General features: G+C 36.2%; 2 protein-coding genes across 17 annotated transcripts in view; one reads left to right on the forward strand and one right to left on the reverse strand.

The window, feature by feature from the left end:
* The window catches only part of rca2.2 (regulator of complement activation group 2 gene 2), a 19,087-nt gene extending 6,618 nt beyond the window's left edge, over positions 1–12,469 (reverse strand). For 5 of the 11 annotated variants that reach the window (XM_025058983.1, XM_025058979.1, XM_025058977.1 and 2 more), the window contains exons 1-7: positions 3,758–3,915; positions 3,062–3,165; positions 2,789–2,965; positions 1,791–1,890; positions 1,327–1,400; positions 1,041–1,217; positions 757–936 (exon numbers count right to left, since the gene is read on the reverse strand). In XM_025058983.1, coding sequence (XP_024914751.1) covers positions 757–936; positions 1,041–1,217; positions 1,327–1,400; positions 1,791–1,890; positions 2,789–2,965; positions 3,062–3,119 — 766 coding nt within the window. In that variant the 5' untranslated portion in view covers positions 3,120–3,165; positions 3,758–3,915. Of the gene's footprint in view, positions 1–79; positions 146–756; positions 937–1,040; positions 1,218–1,326; positions 1,401–1,790; positions 1,891–2,788; positions 2,966–3,061; positions 3,166–3,757; positions 3,917–4,705; positions 4,777–10,665; positions 10,750–12,075 lie in introns of those variants that run through there. The other 6 variants (XM_025058982.1, XM_025058975.1, XM_025058978.1 and 3 more) reach the window with 3 other exon arrangements.
* On the forward strand, positions 5,527–15,742 carry ptpn22 (protein tyrosine phosphatase non-receptor type 22). Of its 6 annotated transcripts, none has more exons than XM_025058969.1 (26): positions 5,528–5,873; positions 6,610–6,733; positions 6,866–6,942; positions 7,058–7,153; positions 7,350–7,388; positions 7,538–7,609; positions 7,794–7,853; positions 7,995–8,137; positions 8,811–8,877; positions 8,970–9,047; positions 9,246–9,395; positions 9,509–10,013; positions 10,106–10,192; positions 10,295–10,393; positions 10,526–10,597; positions 10,672–10,784; positions 11,265–11,292; positions 11,388–11,462; positions 11,585–11,653; positions 11,747–11,835; positions 12,496–12,523; positions 13,203–13,265; positions 13,459–13,556; positions 13,643–13,670; positions 13,761–13,820; positions 13,975–15,742. In XM_025058969.1, exons 1-26 carry the CDS (start codon positions 5,772–5,774, stop codon positions 14,034–14,036), a joined length of 2,484 nt encoding a protein of 827 aa, XP_024914737.1. In that variant the 5' UTR covers positions 5,528–5,771; the 3' UTR covers positions 14,037–15,742. The 6 variants fall into 6 exon arrangements, with proteins under 6 accessions (XP_024914739.1, XP_024914737.1, XP_016891339.2 ...); XM_017035849.2 differs by having other exon boundaries at positions 5,534–5,873; positions 13,456–13,556; XM_025058970.1 differs by having other exon boundaries at positions 5,540–5,873; positions 9,246–9,332; positions 13,456–13,556.
* The last annotated feature ends 566 nt before the right edge of the window (positions 15,743–16,308 follow it).

Here is a 16,308-nt window from a genome sequence, read left to right on the forward strand (position 1 = left end):
TTCCTTTTTGTAACTTGTCTTTATAAAATAATTGTGAGTTATCAAACTACTTAAAATTATGAAATCAATTTGTATTTACTTGTTTTGTCTGCTGGAGGTGTGGTGGGGGTGGTGGGGGTGGTGGTGGCGGCAATGGTTGAGCTCACTGTTAAAATACAGTAAGAAATAGGAATCACTGCGTGAGTTGGTACAAGGGTGTACATTTGTATTGTTATTTCCTATATTTGCTCATATGACGAGTATTGTAGTTTATTAATTGAAGAATCTTACATATGTTTTTCTATACGTAAACAGCCAGGTTTAAAATATGAAATGGTATCTGACTTACTTTGGAATTAAATGACAGCATGTGTGCGTTGCTATCTTAAAAAAAAGAAACATATCCACGCTACCTGCAGATTAATCTTGTTGACAATGAGTTTATGGTTCTAACAACCTCTAACTTCTTCTATAATAAAATGTCTGAAAACAGTTAAGAAAATACACTTGTCTACACCTTGGCAAAGAAGTGTATATTCTACTATTGGTGACAAATTCCTGATTTCCTAGAACATGAGTACTTTTTTCTATCACCTTCTCTCACCTGATCAACTAAAAAAAGAACAGTAAGGACATCTTCATTTTTGAAAGTCAGATATTAACAAAAGGAGCAGCATCAGAGCTTAAAGGTGATACTTAATGTAACCAACGTAATCGCAATTGCATTACCACTAATTAGAGTAATAATAATAAAAAGGATTATACATAATAACTTACATTTACACTTTGGCAGTCCAGGTGACCATTTGCTATCCAAACCACACACCTGCGTAGCCACACCTTCCATAACATATCCCGACAGGCACTTAAATGTTACAATGGCTTTGTAACGATGGGGAGGCCGAGAGCCTGACACCTGTTCACCATTTGCAACATCATCATCTGGACAGGAGACCGCTGTAGAGATTTTTTAAAAAAAAAAAATAATCATTTAGAGTTCTAAAATAAACAAAACACAAAAGACAAATACAAAGAAACTTTTTTAAAAAACAACAACTCACCGATGCATGTAGGAGGTTCGGTATCAAACCCAGTTTCTATACATGTCGACACTGGAGATCCAATGAGCGCAAGGTCATCTTTACAGATGTAGCGGACTTGCTGATTATATCCATAGTTGTCTTTGATTGGACTATATTCACTATTTGCATTAGCAGTTGGAGGATCACAGGAGACAGCTGGAAAATAAAGTCAACTATTACAAAGCACATTTAATGGCTTATAAAACATTTTCAGCAATTTTTTAATTTTGTTTAATTTTAATAATATAATTTTAGAATGACTAACCTTCACAAGTGGGCTCCCTCCCCATCCATCCTTGGTCTCCGCAAATCCTTTCTTTAGTGCCAATCATGACGTAACTAAGAAGAAAAACAAAAGATGTTTATTTTAGGAAAATATTGGTCAAAGTAGGCAATACACGATAACAATATTTTAAGATCCAGTGCTAAGCATACCAATAAAAAGTCCGAAGCATGTACTGTATGTCATAATGTATCCACATCCTGGGAGATCTTTTAAACATTACAGCTTTAGTCAAGGTTTAACTGTTGTTTAAATGGAAGTTGAAGTTTCTCATTCAAGAAAGAATTAGAAGGCACTCATCTCTCACCATATCGTGTAATAATAATAATATCCACTAGGTGTCCCTAATTCCTGCATTTCAAAAAAATATAACTAAAGATTCATTTCATTTGTTAAAACTCTTTTAAAACGTTGTAAATATAAGTCCGCAGTGTATTTTTACTAACCCTGTGTTGCATGTGTAAATAACCTTATCACCAAAAAGTGTTTCTTCAGGGTAGTTGGTTTGTCCATTTAAAATTTCTCCAGCTGAACCACAGTTCTTCCCTTTGAAAAAAAAAAAAAATTCAAACAACTTTAAAATTAAAATATTTTATAAAATATTTAAAATGTAATCAAACGAATCACAACAATGTAATGATGGCAGGGCTGATTGTGTTACACAATAGTCATCACTGTTTTTGAAAAATTAAACATAAATGTAATCATATGAATCATTTAATCCCTTCACTCACTTCAAAAAATGTTTGATAGCAAGCAAAAATACAATCACTCCTGGATCACAACTGCAATGTACCTGCATTTTAATCAGTTCTGACTCTAATTTGTTGTAGTACAAACATGTCCTAGTTAAATTAGCTTAATCTTCTAATTTACTTACCACTTAAGTACTTGGATATTACTTAAATTGTTTAATTAAAATACTGTGCTATATATAAAGACACTATGGATAATTATATCCCAACAATGCACAGATAAACGTTAGGCCAATCACTCGTCCTAAAAAGCTGGCATGTCAGATTATTTTAATCAGTCTTTGATGAGGGAATAAGGGCACTTCATCTCAGTTTATAACTTCTGAGACTTTTAGCTTATCTTAAACCCATAAGTACAAGGCTTAAACCAAGCTCAAAATCTTAGACCACATCCATGGTGGTGAGAAATGATTTGTGTTTATTTTGCTTTGTAGATGGGCACTGGTAAGACAGGAAACATCTTTTTTTTTTTTATATAACAACTTTTAAAAACCGTTAAACTTATGTGTCATTTGAGCGGCAGCAAAATGAGTGACAAACTATAACTTCAGGGGATGATTACACTCCTGTCGTTCTGATACCTTTCATGTATAATCCAAATAGGTGAAATCTAGTGTAATTTATGGCAGAACTGAAAAGGCCATTTTACTAATGGTAGTAATGTAAGTTGAAAAACTGTTAATATTTACTCTCGCATTTGAGCTTGATGGGGCTCCAAGTTCCCGCTGTACAGGTGATTGATGGAGACCCTCCTGCAGACTGGTAACCAACAATGCAGGCAAAAGTAACTGTGGTACCATCAGGGAACGAACTGGGAGGGTCTTTCAACTTCATGTTCTCTCCCACAGGTTCATTACACTCTTGAGCTGGAATGGAAAAAAGCAAAAATGCCAAGTCAATGAACTTATTATTAAGTCTTATTACTTACATGTAACTTTATACAGCTCTGTTCTTTCACTCACCTTGAGCAATAGTGATATACACCAGAAAAACCAGTAGGACTGAGATTTTCCACATCATGTCTATGACTAGGTAGGTTGGTCTGAAATTCGTAAGCACCTTCTGACTAGAGGATTAAACAAAGAAACGATTGGATAAAACACACCTTTGAATTGACAAACAAGATAACTGTAAACTGACATCCGGTTTCCTTCTGGAGCTTTACTTTTGTAAACCAGATACTCATATCTGGCTACAAATGCTGTCGCTAAATGACATTTACAGTTTAATGACGTTATCAAAAACACACCGTCTATATTTAGTCATTCAATACAAGTGATTTTTTTTTTTACTGCAAAACACAGCCATCGTAGTTTTAAAAGAGACGAACGTCGCCGTTTCTTTCTAGTTTACCGTCAGGGCGTCACAAACGAGCTAACAGCAAAGCAACTCGAGTCACAGATTTGACTCAGTTGCTTAAATCAAACGGATACTGAAGTCACAAGAAAAAAACATCGGTCTTGTGAAACTGTGTTCGTGTTAAAATCTAGTTTGGAAACTAAATCATTTCAAGAAAATACACGACATTATGTTTAGGCTACCATGCTAGCTTTGTTAGACGAGTGAATGACACACCGTTCGTGTCGCACTGTTAAGACGTTTACCTTCTGTTTCATTATTAGAGGTTATACAATTTTAAAAGTTGATCTAATACTCACCAATAACCTCACTGGCGCTGTGTTCGGCGAGTTGTACTAACAGATGTGTCGACTTCGGTATTTTTCCTAGGAGCTCCTCGTCGCCAGCCTCGTCATTTGAAATGGGCGTGGTTTATATCTACGCTATTCTCTGCACAGGGCGGCGACCTTCCGTTTTTTCTTTTGTTTTTTTTTTAGGGGAAATTGTGTCACAAAACTAAACACACCAAAGAGAGACTATCGGCGTATGTAGAAAAAAGATGTTTTTGGCTACTATAAATGTTTGCAACCTTATGTAACAGAAAAAAAAATCGGAAATTTAATAAGTAAATAAGTTAGCTGGTCTGGCGTTAGTTTAGAAATATGTTTAGCAGAGGTGGAGTTTGGCAAGAGTGGTTCTACTCCTTTCATAAATGGGTTGGCCTTGTGATTCACATGAAAGACATTAAATGGTCAATGTTTAATAACTTTGGACTTTGTGAAATGGACATTTCACAACAACACTGAGGCATGATTCACATTACCATGTATAAAAAACTTGTACTTGTACATACCATTAGAATTACATGTGCAAGTGACAGGCATATCTGAGCCATTCTTTCCAGTTACCAAACTGGTAATGTGTGGTACACCCAGATAGTGACTGGTCCATCAGAGGGACACATATGGTGACAAAGAGCCATTCATACTCACACTCATACCCAATTGTATGATTGCCCGGTTAATAAATGCTGCAGCACAAGTATTGTTAGGAACTGGTAAGACAGACCATACAGTACTGCTCTAGTCCAATTCCATAATTAATGAAGTCAACTTTTCCAGTGGACTCACCAACTCTCTAGGGGTATGGGGGGCTGGTACGGTGTACTGTGAATTGGGTGGCGGCCATGGTGACTGCTGCCCCCGCAACCCGGTAACGAATAAGTGGATGAAAATGAATGAATGAATGAATGAATGAAGTCAACTTACCATTAAGGTGGAACTGCTGTAAATGCTGCTCTCTGAGGTTTTAGGGTGAAATGGTTTTAAGTTCCTCCATTCTAAATATGTGGGACAGAACAAAAATGGGTCAAACTTTTTTTTTTTGTGTATACTAATTTATTTTTTGAGACAGTGGTAGAACTTTCTACACATAATCTGGCTGGCATTTGTACATTTGACCCTCAGTCATTGCTGCGGGTCAACTAACCTAAAACAGCCACTAGATGTCCCCATGCTCTTCATAATCTGTACCAGTTGAAGGCAGACAATAACGGTTGAAAATCTGCAGCAAACTATATCAGAAGAAAGGTTTAATGTTTTAGGTTTACCACAGAGAAAAATGGCCCTCTTGATTTGTCAGTTAACATCCTGTGTTTTAATGTATTTCCTTCCCTGGAAATTTTTATGAATGGCAATATTTTTACTGTGGTGATTCACACTAAAATATGGTTCAGAATCTATCACTCAAAGTTTAAAGAGTACATCAGCACCTGGAAATTTAGTTGAATCCCTCTTTAAACACAATCATCATAATAAATACAGTAAAAAAATAGTTAAACACATTTTGTCACACATGGGTAGCTTAAAATATTGATGTTTTTGTCTGGCTCATAAGATTTTACAGGGCCCCTTGTTCTGCCTCACTAGAACTTTGGACTTTGCCTTAATCTCTAGCCACACCCCTTCCTGAGCTCATTGGTTGTAAAATGGATAGCCTTGGGTTATGTACAGTTCAGCAATGGCAGATAAAGTCATAAAACCATGGTTATATCTTCTATGTAATTTGACAGAGTTGAGATCTAAACACCCGAGTGACTTTAGGACCCAGGGAGAGGCACCTAGGAGGTGCATCAAAAAAAAAAAAAAATTGCATGACCACGGAACCTGTTAGTTTGCACTTGCTTCCTCTTAGTACAGTTCTTACAACAGTTTCTAGATGTGAGTGCTGCAGTAGAGAATTGGTCGCAGCAGCAGCTAAACCCATGACTTGTGGACTAGAACCTCAGTGACGTGACACGAAAGGTGCCACATCCCAGGCACAGCACAGCAAGCCATGGAACAACAGGCATCGGTACTGAAGGACCTCTTGACCCAACTGGAAAGTCAAGAGAATGCAGATCAAGAAGCACCAAACGGCTTTGCAGCAGAGTTTCTAGTGAGTTGAGATTGGTGGAATTTTCCTGTGTCTCAACTGAATGAAACAACTCAGTTTCCTATGGTTACTATCAGCACAAAATAATCTGCATGCTTTTTAACTCAACGTTTGTTTTTTATTAAAGATATTTCAAGGAAGTAATGTCTGCACTGACAGCTCTGAAAACGTATTTGTACTTCCTCTTTGTACTGGGGATTATCCTTAAAAGTACAAGACAAGTTGGTATTTATGATAACTTTTGTTATTTATGATTCCTGTTAACTATCCTTCCTAACCGTACCGTACATTAATAAACAGAAAACCGCAGATGCACACAAAACATTCAACATTAAAATGCTGATCTCCAGAATGACATCGTTTGAGGGCAGCTGTCATTATGATCGATGACATTTCTGTGCCAGAGGGCATTTCAGGGAGCTGTCAATGTGCTCACACACCCTGACCATTCCAGCAGGAGTCTTCTCTTGCATCACTTCCTCAAAGAATAAAAACATATTGTGCTGTCACTATTGCACTTACACAGTGAACTGAGAGACAGTTTCTGAACAGAAAGCTGAGTGTCTTACTTAACATGTACAAGTGTCAAACATTTCCAAACATGTTACACATGTTTTCAGCTCATGAGCAAAGTGATTTATAGATTCTGATCACTGAGGCTTTTGTTTCATATACAAACTAACCACAATGCTACAAGTGAATACAACAAGCTGAATTCTGTTTGTTTCATGTGTTATAGAGACTAAAGAGCCTGTCAATCAAGTACCGCACTGACAAGACTTTCCCTACAAAGACTTTCCCGACGAAAACTGGGGAAAAGCAAGAAAATGTCAAGAAAAACCGATACAAGGACATTGTTCCCTGTAAGCATCTCAGAACAATGTGGTGCTAATGTATGAATAACCATTAAAAGTTAAGGTTTTTCTTAGCTCTGCTAAGGTGAAAAAAAATGAAACAATATTCAATAAACTACCTGTACACATTTGTCCTTTTAGTTGACCACAGCAGAGTAAAGCTCAGTTTCACCACAGCCAAAAATGAAGACGACTACATCAACGCCAATTTCCTTAAGGTAAATGGCTCTTTTTCCCCCTTTCATCAGTGATGAAACAATGAATGAATTTTAACAAACAGTGGATAATAACCATTAATTAATTATTAACTAATTGTGTTTGTGCTGCACACAGGGAGTGACAGATTCAAGGGCCTACATTGCTACTCAGGGTCCGTTGCCCCACACACTGCTTGACTTCTTCAGGATGCTTTGGGAATACAACATACAGGTACAGAATATTTTTCAGCCATCATTGAAATTGAACAAGGTTAGAATAAGAGGGGCTCAGCGGTAAAACCCCTGCCTACTATGGAGAACGTTTACTGTGGGTTGAATCAAGAGAGGTATCCGGCATAAACACTATACCACACTACCTTGACATTCTCACTCTCTAATGTAGACTCACTCTCTCGTTTTGGTTACAGGTTGTTGTGATGGCCTGTCGCGAGTTTGAGATGGGGAGGGTAATAAAAAAAAGTTTTGCATTTCAATTTTTCAACAATTTTATTTGTATAGCATTTTTGGTAAACAAATTACTTCAAAATTGTGTGGTTGCATTTGATTTCACATTGTTTAAGTGTCGATAAATGTCTGTTTGTGATTCTTTTAATAGAAAAAGAGTGAACGGTACTGGCCACTGATGCAAGATCAGCCCTTTGTTTGTGAACCTTTCACTGTTTACTGTGTAAGAAAATGCATTGAATCGTATCATATGTAAACATTAATAGATCACTTTATCTGAACACAACATCTTGGTTATGCAAGACTTGGTTCTTTAACTCTAACAATACAAGACAAATTACTGTGGATTTTTTTTTTTACCCCTGTTAGTATGTGGTAAATTATGGTGTTTTTTGTTTTTGTTTAAGGATTCTGAAGAAAACAAAGGAGATTATGTGACCAGGATGTTAAGAGTCACATACCAGAATGTAAGTATTGTTTATGCTATGACTAAATTCTCTTGAGAAAAGCAAACTATCAGTATTTACCCATAGTGGATTGCGTGCATTACTATTGTTATTGCTATGATTTATCCATCAAATTCTATATTTCTTTTTTTTTTTTTTTAGAGCAGCCGAATCTTCAAACAACTGCACTACATGAACTGGCCAGATCATGGAGTACCAGATGCCATTCCTCCAATATTAGAAATGCTACAAGAGATGCGAACATATCAGGACCACGATGACATCCCAATCTGCATCCACTGCAGGCAAGACACACTGTACACAACTGTGCAGCAATTAATAAACTCTTCCCAAATCCCTATTGGAAACGTTTTAAAGACTTGTTTATGCAAATTACTTTTCTATTCCTGAACATTTTTGTTGCTAGCCTGATTGAAAACCAGGCAATAGCATCAAAGACTGCAAAGTGGGAAAAAAAGAGAAAAATATAGTGTAGAGAAAAAAAAAAAATCAACCACGCTTGTGCAGACAGACTGCCCATCTGTGGCGATCCTCTGTATTTTCCACTTCCTGCATATCCGACGCTCATGCACACTATCTTAAGAATCACCAATTCACTTTACACTTACTTATTAAGTTTATCTGAGTAGTTCAGAACTAATGCTATCAATGTGAAAAGTAATAAATAATTAGAGTCACTAAGAATTCCAATTGATGGGAAGGAAGCTCTCAAGCTCTGTAAAGTCTTTGGAACAGTGATCAAGGGCTGCAAGCTAAGATAACCATGATAATAAAATAGTCAATATTTCCATGCTTTTGTACTATACTGTTGCAATACAAAGAGAAAAGGGCATTTTATTCATTTTAAAAGAGAAGAAAAATGTTTCCAAATGTTGTGAAAAATAATCATTAGCTATACAGTAATAATGTGTTTTGTCATGCTGGATTTAAGTTAAATGGATAAACTGTGACTTGTAGTGCTGGCTGTGGTAGAACTGGAGCACTGTGTGCCATCGATTACACATGGAACTTACTAAAGAAAGAGGTGAGATATTTCTTCCAAAAATGTCTTGTATGAATTTTAATTTTACCTGTGGAAAATCCTAACCTGATTTGTAATTTCTGTTTTTATTTTAGATGATAACCCCAGATTTTAATATTTATGAATTAGTGCAAAACATGAGAACCCAGAGGCCCTCGTTGGTCCAAACTAAGGTATTTTTCCTTTAATATATAAAATGCTGCTTACACATAACTGCAATTACAAAATAAAATATATTAAACTTAAGCCTGAGAAACAAAATCCAACATAATATATATATATCTTTCAGTAATAATTCCTCCAAAAACATTTTTTTTTACAATGTGTAGAATAAATAAACTAACAGCAGATTTGTTGTTGTTTTACCTCAGGAACAGTACGAGCTGGTCGGCAGAACCATCAAGGTACTGTTCAACAGATATTTAACGACTGTGGACTCGGGTGTGAGGCGAGCTGAGGTGAGCAATTACGATTGCAACACGTTTGTGAACAAGTCATACTACACAGAATCAGTATCAGAGGTCAGTATGTAGACTGACTTTGCAATACACAAACCCTTTTATTAAAAAGTGTCCAAAGTAAATTAAAAAGTAAAATTTTGTAATTTGTCACGTTCCTCTTTTGACCCATTCAGACAACAGTTGGCACTGATATTCACGTTCCAAATGAGGATTCAAGTCAGGTGCTGGTTTTACAACCAGAGTCACAGCAGAAGCTGGATATAAAGAGGGACATCCTACCCGAACATCACCCTCCATTACACTCAGAAAACATCACAGAGGTTGAAAGCAGGGATAAAGAAATGAGGCAAAATTGCCCCTCAATTCAGATCTTATTTGATGATGATGCCTACACCCCAGAACTGCAGAAGAAACCTATGACTCCACCCAAACCAGAACATCTGAGCCATGTAACCCTTACTGTAGCGAAGCGTGGACATGTAAATGGGAGCATTGTATCAATGACCCCCCCTCCTTTACCAAAAGCCCTTTGTCTGATGGTGGAGGACCCCTACTTTGAGTCTCCATTGAGCTCCCCTCCATCAGATGAAGTAGAAACTCTGGTGACCTCTACTGTGGACAACCAAGAGTGGAAAGATGGCGCTGTCAGCAACACAACTTTTATCAGTGCTGTTACAGGTAATTGATCCTAGCTGTACATAAAATAGTACAAAAAAAAAAACATAAGCAACGATTTAGCAACAATTTGAATTAACGCATGAGATTTGTAGGTCCTCCTGAAGGTCTCACTGATGAAGACGCTGCTCCTCCCCTACCTGAACGCACGCCTGAATCCTACATACTGGCCGTGGACCCAGGTTACTCACAGTCAAAATCCAGAATTCACATCACAACTCGATCAGTCTTCCTACAATGCTCATCTAAATTCATATTCTATTTTTTTTTCTACGGTTCCAAAGGAAAAAACGAATGTCCAACAGAGGAACAAAATACCTGTAAACATTTATCAGTCATTATTCCACGAAATGCTGCTGCTGACGTTGTGAGGGAGTTGAGAGGTGACAAAATGTTTTTTAAAAATCTAAACGTCCAAAACGTTAATTTTTGACTTAATGTGAGCTTCTTCAAAAAACTACAAACGCTGTAAAATAAATTCCTACAATAAATATTGATCACGTTTTAATTTCCAGGCTGCCCCCCTTCTCCCACTCCCACCCTTCCAGAGAGGACACCAGAATCGTACAAGTTGCCCACAGACGACGGTAAATTAATAAATACAAAGTACAAAGTAAGACGTGGCTCAGATACATATAACATTGGAATGTATTACCTTTAGAACTCAAGAACTCTGATGTCACTAAGAACAGAATAGGTAGGTCTTCTGAATGGTCGGGGGACTCCAATCCTACTGCATCTGAAAATGAGACCAAACCATGGAACAGGAGTAAGGTGAGAATTGTATTTTACTGTTGTTGAACTTCATGTTTATGTTGATATTTTTGTTCTAAATAAAGTTGGAAATTAGAGCACCAAAACAACTAGCATAATCTATTGTAATGTGACATTTTAATTTTTTATTTATTTTCCTTTTCAAAATTTATATTGCTACTACTTTTTTGCAAATCTGTCTAATTTGAAAATTTAAAAACATCATTTTTTGCATTTATTAAAATATAATTATTAACTATTCTTCAAAACAGCAAGGAAATCTTAAGTAGTAATAGTCATTTTATCTTTTGAAAACTGTTCATTTGAGGCCATTTTTCCTTTGCAGTGTTTAAACTATGATTTATGCCTTTACACTAGTGCAGTTTTAAATTATTTTTATTTTTTGAAACAAACTGATCCTAAACTGCAGCTTTTACACAGTATGGCTTTATTTTATGATTTTTATTTTTATTCTAACGTAAACAGTCTTTGTTTTTTCAGAGCCTGAAAGCCAAAATGAAGTTTAGGGGTAAAACATTTATGCTTCAATATGCATTCATTATAAAAAAGAAAATTATGCAAATGATAGTGTGATCAAATTATGTTTTTTAAATAAATTTCTAGCTCCAACTGTACATATTGATCTTCCAACCATACCAAACCTCCATCGTCGTCCACCTGCAGATCTGCCATCTCACAGTATGTTAACTGCTTAGCTTTATGATGGGACTTTGATTTAATTTGAATATTTGCTTAGATTATTATTAATACTTTAAAAGGATAAAAAAAAATAACACTCACATTCCCTCATTTATGTTCAGCTGAAAAGTGCCCAACTCGGCCCCCATCTGGCCGTACACATGACATGCCCACCCTCAAAGCAGACAGCAGTGAGTGTCGTCGTTTTACACTATAGAAAATGCCACTGTTGCTGGTGTCGCACAAAACTTCGTACGACGGATTATTATTTTGTTCGCCTACAGGGGAGGAGATTAATGCCTCTTGTCGGGAGCCGCGCTTTGACGAAAACCCCCAAAACACATTTGTCAACATTGTCAGAAGCAGGAGTAAAGTAAGGCCTACTTACGTTACTGAAACAAAATGCGGTCAATAACGTCTTCTGGTGTATAAGCAAATGTCACCGACACATATTAACGCTTATTTAGTCAAGCGTTTTTAAGCGGTGCATTAAAAGTTTGTCTGGAACGTTCGGCCATTTCTCTACTTCTACTTCTCTACCTACAAAAAGGTGACTAACTTTCATTTTCATAGGATATGGGCAGTAAAGACTCTACAAACTATTTCAACTTACCCGTTTTCTTGGCCAGTGAATTAAAAATTCGAAGTAATATTAACTAATTACTGAGCCAATTTTTGAATTCCCTGATTGCGTTCAAGATCCAGTCCGTGCGTTTGAAACGCTTCCCGCTTAACAATGGGCCAACGTCAATTATAGTAACGTCAGCCTAAGGGGCATATTGATGACGTCACACGACGGAAAGTAGGGTCAGGCTCTTCCTGATTATGCTAGGGGGTTGGGACTGGACTCTTAGTCAAAACATAACAAAATAGCTGATACTTAAGATAGTGGGACACATATATACTGTATCCATTGCTTTAATACAACAAATGAGTACTCGTAAGCAATTTAAGTAAGGCGCAGTATCTAGGCAGATATTTGTATTACAAATAATTAAACATACATTTACATTTCATTGTTATCCTTCCTCAGAGTGCTCGAGATCTGAGTTCAAGTCAAGGTAAGATTTTTTTTTTTTGTTAAATGAGGACTTTGTGTGAGGTACGGAAATAAAATACAGTGACAGTTGGGATTTTTCTTTCTGCATGATAGTCTATAGATAGTACCGTGTCACTCGCACTAGAAATACGACTCTGTGCGATTGTCAGTAAGTACAGTATGCGTTATTGGGGGGATCTCCGGCCTCACTCCGGCTCATTTCTCTAAAACAGCCAGTGAACATTTCTTCTTCTTATCTTTTTTTTTTTTTACCTCGCTTATCATAGTGCAATATATCCTGGTCAATGAGTCAAGGGCAATATATTCTGCTCATGTGCAGTAATTGTCAAGTAAAGTGGTACTTTCCTACTTTTTGAACATTGTATTATACTATTGCACTGTGTATCTTCAGCATTTACAATATCTTGTTTTTGTTTTTATTCTACAGTCATTTTTACTGTAGTCTTTATCCCAATTTCCCCAGTGTGAGATCTATAAAGTTAAATCGAATCGAATCTCTAAATGTTTTGAACAAAGAACGTCCTCTTTATATTGTCTTTATAAGGAGGGAAAATCTTAGTTATTTTTAACTATGTTACTGTTTAAAACAAACAAGCAAAAAAAAAATATACAGATGAAGCTGGATCTAAGCTGTTGTAAAAACCCCAACGATTGTTTCCACTAAACATTTCGTTGTGTAGAGACCCTCACTGCATTCAGGCGAGCTGCTTCATCTTGTGCGGTCAGAGGTGGAACAGGAAGTGGTGAGTTGTTTCATTATTAATGGTGCTTCACAGTGGCACACACAGTGGTTCACAAAAGTGTGTTTTGTGTCAATTTGTAGACTGAGGCAATGTAAACTTTAAACACACATTGTTATAAAATGTGTAGCAGCAATATTAGACATATTGGACGTGGCTGTGGCTAAGCTAATGTTATGTCTGTTTATGTCAGCAGTGGAACAGCCTGACGTTAACCACAGACCCTCTGTGAACACAGACGTTCCAGGAAGCAAAGGAGACAGAAGCAGCGAGAAGGTCTTCATTCGAAAGAAGGTGACAAAAATTTTACACAAGTTAACCTGTGAGAATGTGTGTGTGTTCATACTGTACCATTGTGCTTGTGTTTTCTCTTTCTCCAGAGTCTGTTCCATAAACAGAGGCAAACATGTAAGAAGTGGCAGTTTTAATTTTTAACTACACAAACACATTTTTCAGATTAAACGTTAAACTGACATGTTTTTAAATCTGCCTCAACAGATAACGTTACATCGCCACCTGCTGACCAATCAGGGGCCACCCCTCATGTGTTCAAGTTTCGTTAGTGTCCCCTTTTTAACATAAAGTCAAATTATTTTACACAATTTCATTATTTCAGTGTGGTTACAACAACTTCCTCCTCTTCATAACATAAATTATTTTACACAATTTCATTATTTTAGTGTGGTTACAACAACTTCCTCCTCTTTTACAGGATTTGGAAACCGCTTTGGGAAACCAAAAGGCCCCAGAGATTACCCACAGACCTGGGTCTGAGGCGTGGTTTCAAAGCAGATCTCACTTGAAAAATGTGCCAATCAGCATTATACTTTTTGCACTTCTTAAATATTTCAATATTTGAATTATTAGGGGAAGCACTAAAGATGGCCCTCTAAGAGTTGCACCTCGCAAAAAAAAAGTGTTCAGCTGACAATGAACAGGAAGTATCTCTATTTTTAGCCTAGTGTCTTGCGTTTTATCTATTGAAGCATGTCTCATTTAACAACAGACATAAATTAAAGCTAAATAATAAATTTAATTTCTTTCCATTTCTTTTTACAAATTTGCAGTATTTTCCAAACAAAAACCAAATTTTCAGGGGGGAAAAAACAAAGCAAAAAAAAAAATTGGTGAGTGAAATCACAAACATAAGGGAGATTACATTACCAAATAAAGACGTTCCTTTTTACTGTATTTTAAGCAGATTTTCTGGAAATGGCTTTGTAATTTGCATTTAGTTGCATGTTGTGAAGAACAGAACACATGTGAAGAGAAATAATTTATGGCACAATCAAGAGTTGTCAGTATTTTTAAAAAATATTATTTTTAAAATCAAACCTGTGAATATTACTTGCATGGTACAGTTAATTTGATAACTAATAAAATGCCTTTAAAAATACGAAAGTATTTATTAAAAATATAAAAAGTCAAAACATACTGTGTTTTTTCTTTTTTTCTTTTCTTTTTTTTACTAAAAAACATTTTCACATCAAACCAAGACAAATAAAACGGTAACAATTGTGGATCTAAACACAGAAGTGCAACAAATGACACAAATGTGAGCGTAATTTATATGTTTTCATTTTTAATTTGAACATGAAGTTAATCATATACGCTATGGCAGCCACACTGGTGACAAATGAAAATAATCACTCAAGCTTCAAGGAAAGCCGAAATATTTTTTTGGTAACAAGGTATGTGGTAATTCTTTACAGCCAGGTTAGAAAACAAAAAAAAGCCTCACATGACTGGCACATTTTTTGTTTGACAAATATTAAATATTTTAAAAAGATGAACTACTTTTGTTCTTATTTGACAGTCCGCTCTTTATCAAATGAACCTCAGTGTTACATGAGGTTATTGCTGTACAGTACAAGGCACTAGACAGTGAGTGAGTGGTAGAGCAGAGTCAAACATCCTCGCTCCAATGAATCACTGCAGAAGATTTCAGGACATTGACCTCCTATTGGCTGTGACTGTCAGTTTAAAAGAATAGCTGGTTGGTTACCGTAAAAGCAGGGCTGTAAAAATGAACGCCTTTATCGAAATAATTTGTGGAATTTATCAGATTAGAATTGTAACAACACTTTAACCCATACAGAGAATGAGGTGCAGCATTTATCCAATAATCCCACGATACAGTCATTGGTCTCATACAGTCAATGTTGTTATTTAAAGCACCTTAAGCTAAAATACCAAATGAACTCCAAGCCTGTGTTCGTACCAACCCACCGACAGGGGGCAGTAAGTAACTCTACAACTGACCAGCTGACAGACACATTTGTTGAATGGAAAGGACTGGAATTCCAGAATATTTTTCAGTTTTTTTTTCTTCCATATTAATAATTCCATAGTTTGAATTAGTCACAAATAATGTGGTGAAACACATACCTGTCCGTTTTTGATTTTTTGATTACTCCTAAGCTAATCTGACAACCCTACTTAAAAAAGATTTGAAAGATAAAAAGGCTGCAATTTTTTTTAAAATAAAAAAAAACAATATATTTATCGGGTAACCACATACTAGAGTCACAGGTGTTCCTGTTTATACTTTTAGTTCATAAGGATTCAGTTGTTAATGAAAACACCTTATAACCCTATATTCGATTGATACATTGCCTTATACTGCCCCCTGGCCTCTTAATCAGTGTTGCAGGAGGGAAAATAGAACCAAACTGTTGAAATAGAGTTTCATACACTGGAGACTTAATGACGTGAACAAGTGTAGAAACAACAGACAGTGGTACTGATAATATTTACATATCAAAATCCAACTACACAAAGATTTGGCCAATTATTCTCCATGATGAAAGAGAGAGAGAGAGAGAGAGAGAGCTGCAAACACTCACCTCAGCTCAGCATCTAAGATACGACCAATATTACAAACATCCATCCATGGCTACAAACCTTCGTTCATATGCTGAGGTTGAATCCTAGGAAAATAAATAAAATCTCAAAATTATCATCAACAGTATGAAAATTTTAACCATGTAAAGTGGCATTTAAACAAAGTACTGCATGCAAAAAGACCAACGTGTAGAGCTGACTG

The sequence above is a fragment of the Cynoglossus semilaevis genome, chromosome 10 (assembly GCF_000523025.1).
Source record: "Cynoglossus semilaevis isolate Cse_v1.0 chromosome 10, Cse_v1.0, whole genome shotgun sequence".
Lineage (NCBI taxonomy): Eukaryota > Metazoa > Chordata > Actinopteri > Pleuronectiformes > Cynoglossidae > Cynoglossus > Cynoglossus semilaevis.